Here is a 6,687-nt window from a genome sequence, read left to right as displayed (position 1 = left end):
TGTGTAAACTAAGTACTGGGGTCAATACTTTCTACTAAAAATAAGTGCAAAGGATACCCAAGCATGGCTGCAGTCAAATGACTAAAGCAAGTAAAATACACACACACACACACACATATATATATATATATATATATATATATACACAATATAATGATATAATGAAATTATTGTGTATATTGCTCAGGTGCACTACAATTCATCAAAGGTGCATGTACAGTACACAGAATTATGTACAAAAGTCAGGAAAGTGAACAGTGTATGAGTTATGATATGCATATGTGCATGCATATGGAGGCAGGGATATCAAGTGTAGTGTTGGCATATTTCAGGAACTATGGAGGTTTAAAGTATGCAATGTCTCGGCAACTAACAACTGATGCAACTCTACTTGTGAAAAAAATGTTTCTGGAAGTTATGGGAGCTGTGCTGTTTTCTGACTTTGTGGGCTTGCAAATAAACTAAAATGATAGATACATGGAGCTCAAAAAGGTACTCAAGGTGGTTGTTGGCACAATGGTTAGTAATTTTGTGAGTGTTTACCAAGTCAGTTGCCAGGCGTTGGAGCTGCCCAGGGAAGCAAGGCGGCATTCAGAGTATAGCAGATGCCTGATGAAGAGTATTCACTTGGTTGCACATCTCTGAACAGTTTCCAGGAGGTCAATGTCCTGAGCAAGATGGGGGTTCCAGACTGGTGATGCAAATTCCAAGTGTGGCCACATCATAGCCATATACAGCCTTAAATACATAGCTGGAAAATGGCTGACAAAGGTCTTGCTGAGTGATGCCAAGACACCTTCGGCCTTCTTGACAATTTTAGAAATGTGCTTTGTCCAGTGCATATAGCTGCTAACAGTAATGCTGTGGTCACGTTCACAAGAAGACTTCTTGATACTAGTGTTGTGTTGAGAATATGTGGACTCTGGGTTTTTCCTCTCCAAATGCATGATGATACACTTGTCCACAGCCAGCTTGAGTTGCCAGTCCATGATCCATTGTTGCATTGTGTCCATGTCTGATTGCAGGAAAGATCTATAGCATTCAGGATCTGTCCTTTTTATCTCAAGGTATAGCTTGATGTCATCTGCATATTTCAGCACTGTGGCATTCTTTAAGTTGGCATCTATGTCATTAATGTATGCAACAAACAAAATCTCTTATTTGAAAAAACAGAAGAGGGTTGCCAACAGAACAAGCATCTGGTTGTAAGCTACTACCTCAAGTGTGTCTAAACCAGGCCAGCATGGAAAAACATGTAAAATGAATACTTATGTCAGAGCTCATTAGGTAGATAGGTAACAGTATTTTGTATTCTCTAAACTATCCATATAAAAGAAGAAGAAAAATAACTTGCCCAGTGTCAGATGTTTTCATCATCATCATTTCTATTTCCCCTCTACTAGCATGAATTTGACAGGTCTGTCATACACCATGTTGTTACTGCCACTGCCTGCATAATGTTTTTTCTTTGTGTTGACGTTAATTTTCATTACACCAGTCCCAACACAGTTGCTTTCTCTGCTTTTCTCCCCACGTCGGACAGTTTTCAACTTCACAACCTTTCATACAAATATTAATGTTTTAACCTCCACAATAATATTTTGTTCTGTTGTCAAAAAAGTATTAAAGAGTAAATTATGGTTTAGATTCTACTTTCATACAATTCCCAATGTGCAAGGCCAGTTAATTTGTCTTAGTCAAGCTGTCTGGAATTGAATCTACATTTTACATTAGTGTCTTTGGAAAACTGAGAAATGGACAGTTGTGAAAACCAGTATAAGTCAAACCACTTTTTAAAAATATCTAGATTTTTAAAAGTCAGCCACTTATTATGAAAGAAAAAATGTTTAAAAAAGGTTATATTTATGTTTCCCTTATATTTTTCCACTGTTCTTTTTCAGTTCGTGCCAGACATCCACCAGGTAGTGATCCTACATATGGGTTGTATGATCACAAAACATTTTTGCACAAGTTGGAAGTTTTGGACATAAACAACATGCTGTGAAAATTTTATGTGAATCATAATCTCTAGTTTTTGTTTTTACTGTTTTATTCTGTTTATTAATCATGATCAACCTACATCAGTGTATATTTGCAACGAATTATTAGATGTTTAGACATATAACCCTAAATACGTATTTTAACCAATACTCATATAATGCAAAACACTTTATATTACATTAGGTCAAAGTATTGAGCAAATAAACTAAAATGATAGCTTACTGTTTTACTCTCTCTCTCTCCAATGTATACATTTCAGTCATATTTTCTTTGTTTCACTAATTGTTTTAAATTTTCTTACCAAATGATATAAAAATATTTAAGGATATATTACCATAAAAAGTACTAAAATTTTTTTTTTCTATTTGTACACTGAATAAATCCTTGTATATTTGATTGTAGAGTTTTGGTTCTCTTTAATATTTTTGCTTATAATCATAGCCAATGCGTTATTAATGATTCATTGGAGGAAATTGATTTGTTCTGTGCATCTGATTACATAAATATTGTATTATAAACATTAGAAATGATTCTTAGATATTTTATTTTCCAAGTTTTGAAAGAAATTGTACTTTTCAATAATAAAATAGTGTTTAATAATAAAATATTTCTTTATATTCTATTTTGTTAATTTTATTTTTGTTTCATGGAAAAAAAAATGATTTTCTAAAAGTATGTATATTTATTTTAATTTTTTTAAATAAGAGAAAGATGAATATGATATTTATTTTCTCTATACAGATTTTCTAAAACGTTTCAGCAAGTTGACATTCCATAGTGATTGAAATATCTGCAAGTGAAGATTAGGAAAAAAAATAACTTTGAGTTATTGTAATGCTGTTAAATTACTTCAATACTTGCTTACGTTTTCACTTCCATTCAGCTGTTTTAAATCCACTGCTGGATGAAACCTCAGCATGCCACTGCTGGCTTCTTTATGCTGCTTGTAGGCCTACTTGTCCACACACTGGCTAATTGTGGGTCAGACAGAGTACTCCAGCAGTGATCAACATCTAGGCAAAATTTGAATTCAGAATGTAAAGAGTTGGAACAAGATACTTCAAGGCATCTTCACTATTCTAACAATTTCACCAATCCTTCTCCCTGCACTTGGGACTTTATTTATTGACCCCACCTGAAAAAAATGAAAGGCAACATTGATCTGCTTTCATACTACTTAATAATTTCAGTTTAATTTTGTTTAACAAGGTAGTTTCTTAATTATTTCACAATGTTATTGTTACTATATATATATATATATATATATATATATATATATATATATATATATATATATATATATATATATATAACTCTTTCGAAAATTTGCTGTAAAGACAGTTTAACCTGCCTTGTAAAGTAATTTCTGGTTGTGAAATAATGAAATGACCCCATCAAAATATTGGATTGAAATCTTTTTGTAAATATTTATAGGTGTGCATTTGTAAATACATATTTATATGCATATGCACACATGCAGCTAAATTGTTATGTATGTAACCTGTGTAATAAGCAATCATTAAATTTCAAAAAGTAGTTATTGAGCTTTGATTATTATAGTTTTAATTAAATAATTTAATGTGCTTTTAGACAATTTCTTTCCTTTGCAGCTATCCTATGTTGTAGCACTGTTGTTACTGTCAATAAAAAGCCCAGTTTTTATAAGTTCCTAACTAAACCGCTGTGGTTTTCTTATTTTATACATAAATAGAACTACATACATATATACATACAAAAATATATTTAAGTGTTTGTGTGTGTGTGTGTGTGTGTGTGTGTGCAGCCGTTTTGTCATGAAATTTCTTGCTTTTAGCATTCCAACTGTTTGTATTCTTTTCAATAAAAGTGTTCTGGTTGCAATTTTTAACTTATTTCTTTTTCTTCTGTTTAACTTATTTGCACATCTGTTATAAAACTTGAGTGAATGCAGTTTTGAATAGGTTTTATTTTTTAAAGTCATAACATTGATGATTTTTTTTTATTCAGCGACAATTGATTAAATTTGACTAGAAATAGTCAATTATCCCCTCTTTTAACCTTTTCGTATGAATTGTACTGAGCACTGTATACAGTAAGATTATTATTAATTATTATTAAGGTGGTGAGCTGGCAGAATCATTAGTATGTTGGACAAAATACTTAGTGGTATTTCACCTGTTGCTATGTTCTGAGTTCAAATTCTGCCGAGGTCAACATTGCCTTTCATCCTTTCGGGGTCAATGAATTAAGTTCCAGTCAAAGACTGGGGTCAATGTAATCAACTAGTCCCCTCCCCACAAATTTCAGGCCTTGTGCCTACAGTAGAAAGGATTATTATTGTTGTTGTTATTTAGGCAGCAAGCTGACAGAATCGTCAGCATGTGGGGCAAAATGCTTAGCAGCATTTCATCTGTCTTTATGTTCTGAGTTCAAATTCCACTGAGGTCAGCTTTGCCTTTCGTCCTTTTGGTGTCGATGAAATAAGCACCAGTTACGTGCTGGACTCAGTATAATCAACTAGCCCCCTCTCCCAAAACTTCAGGCCTTGTACCTTTAGTAGAAAAGATTATTATTATTATATGACATTAAACTATTCATCCTATGTATATTTGAGAAACATTTAGGCTAGAATTTGTGAGTGAACTATTATATAAAATTTGGAGATTAATTATATTACAATGAATAATAGTGATTTTGTTTTTATATAGTACAAGGCCAATATTTGTTGTGGAGATATTGTAATTGATTAACTGTTTATTGGGGGGGGGGTCTTTTTTTAAGTTATATATTAGGCATTCTTACTTCCAATTAGATGCCAATCTAATTAGACATTGCAGTCTCATCATCATCATCATCATCATCATCATTTAATGTCCGCTTTCCATGCTAGCATGGGTTGGACGATTTGACTGAGGACTGGTGAACCAGATGGCTACACCAGGTTCCAATCTGATTTGGCAGAGTTTCTACAGCTGGATGCCCTTCCTAACGACAACCACTCCAAGAGTGTATTGGGTGCTTTTACGTGCCACCGGCACAAAGGCCAGTCAGGCAGTACTGGCAACGGCCACGCTCAAAATGGTGTATTTTATGTGCCACCTGCACAGGAGCCAGTCCAGAGGCACTGGCAACGATCTCGCTCAAATGTCTTTACACGTGGGCACAAGTGCCAGAAAGGCAACGCTGGGCACAGGTGCCATCACGATTTCGCTTCGCTTGCCCCACCAGGTCTTCGCAAGCTGAGTTTCGTGTCCAATGAAGGAGACAACGTTGGCATGGGTGCCAGTCGTCGAATTTAGTTCGATTTCGATTACACTTGCTTCAACAGGTCTTCGCAAGCGGAGTTTACTGTCCAATGAAGGAAAGGTATGCATAAGTGGGCTGGCTACACCTCTGGCAGAGGCCTTGGATTTAGGTCTCACTTGGCTTGCCGGGTCTTCGCAGGCACAGCATATTTCCAAAGGTCTCGGTCAGAAGTCATCGCCACTATGTAATGAAAATTAATGAGGTGAATATATTTTGAAATTTCAATTCTAAAATTGTCTCTAAATTGGTGATGGCGCTGGCGGTTGGTGGCAGTGGCACTGAGCAGGTAGAATTGTTACCACACCAGAGAAAAAAAGAACATTTTACATTTTGAATGCAAATTCGACTGAGGTTGACTTTAGTTATTTCATCCTTTTGGGATCAATAAAATGAGTACCAGTTGAGCACCAGGGTCAGTGTAATTTACTAATTCCCTCCTCTCAAAATTTCTGGCCTTTTGCCTATATTAGAAAGGATTATTTTACTATCATTGTTATGTAGATGGACAAGGCTTTTGTCCATCATTTATTTATACCACATACTTTCTCTTAGCATTTGTTATTTCAATATACATTCTTCTAAGCCACTTGTCCTTCTGTAATGGATATTTAAGACAATTTACCCGAAACATTTTAAGCAGAAGATAAAAATCAAATTTGTTTTATGTATTAATTTATAAGCAGTATTTTTGTTCATACTTAAGAGACTGACATGAACTAGATGGATCTTCTTACATTCATAACAGCAACTCTGCTTAAGTATAAGATAATGTCTGTTTTCCCATCTGTAGCTGGGATTGGACATATTGAGTGCCCTATCAGTCCTTCTTTCTTAAGTACTTGAGTACACAGCACATTGCTTTTCATCAGCCTTCCTCACTCATTCAAATCTATACAAATGCAGTTGTCTCCCCTATACACTTAAGCTGGTTTCATCTCATATTGTGCTCTGCCTTTAAGTTAACATTACACGCCCAACAATTCAAGTTTCCTTTATTTCTGTCCATCATCCACAGGGTCGCAACATTGAATGCTAATTAGTTCAGTCTTTTGCACAAACTGGTTTTTGATAACCAAAGCAAAACATTTCTGAATTTCCAACCTTTGTCAACTGGTAACTATACGTTCATTATAGTTGTAATCCCTTTATATTAATTAAATTATTTTGATATTAAAATAATTAGACTTTGGTTGCAGAAATGACCAACAAGATCTAGTGAACTGGTTGTTCTAACTGCTGCACAGAACATAATTCTCTCTGAGTTTGCTAAGATATTTGGCAGAGGTAAAGAATACATACGCCACAAACTGCTGAAAGATCAATGTATAAATGTTACCTAGTGCAACCAGTTTCAAACTTGTTAAAATTTCAAAAAACTATAATGAACAAAAGGAACTTGAG

General features: G+C 34.5%; 1 protein-coding gene across 1 annotated transcript in view; it reads left to right on the top strand.

Moving 5' to 3' along the window:
• The window catches only part of LOC106872434 (integral membrane protein 2B), a 31,203-nt gene extending 28,580 nt beyond the window's left edge, over positions 1-2,623 (top strand). The window contains exon 6 of the mRNA XM_014919437.2: positions 1,902-2,623. Within this exon, the coding sequence (XP_014774923.1) occupies positions 1,902-2,005 (104 nt within the window). The 3' untranslated portion in view covers positions 2,006-2,623. The remainder of the gene's footprint in view (positions 1-1,901) is intronic.
• The last annotated feature ends 4,064 nt before the right edge of the window (positions 2,624-6,687 follow it).

This window comes from Octopus bimaculoides, chromosome 8 (genome assembly GCF_001194135.2).
Source record: "Octopus bimaculoides isolate UCB-OBI-ISO-001 chromosome 8, ASM119413v2, whole genome shotgun sequence".
Classification (NCBI taxonomy): domain Eukaryota; kingdom Metazoa; phylum Mollusca; class Cephalopoda; order Octopoda; family Octopodidae; genus Octopus; species Octopus bimaculoides.
The sequence above is the reverse complement of the archived record's forward strand: the minus strand, read 5'-3'. Positions and strand labels throughout refer to the sequence as shown.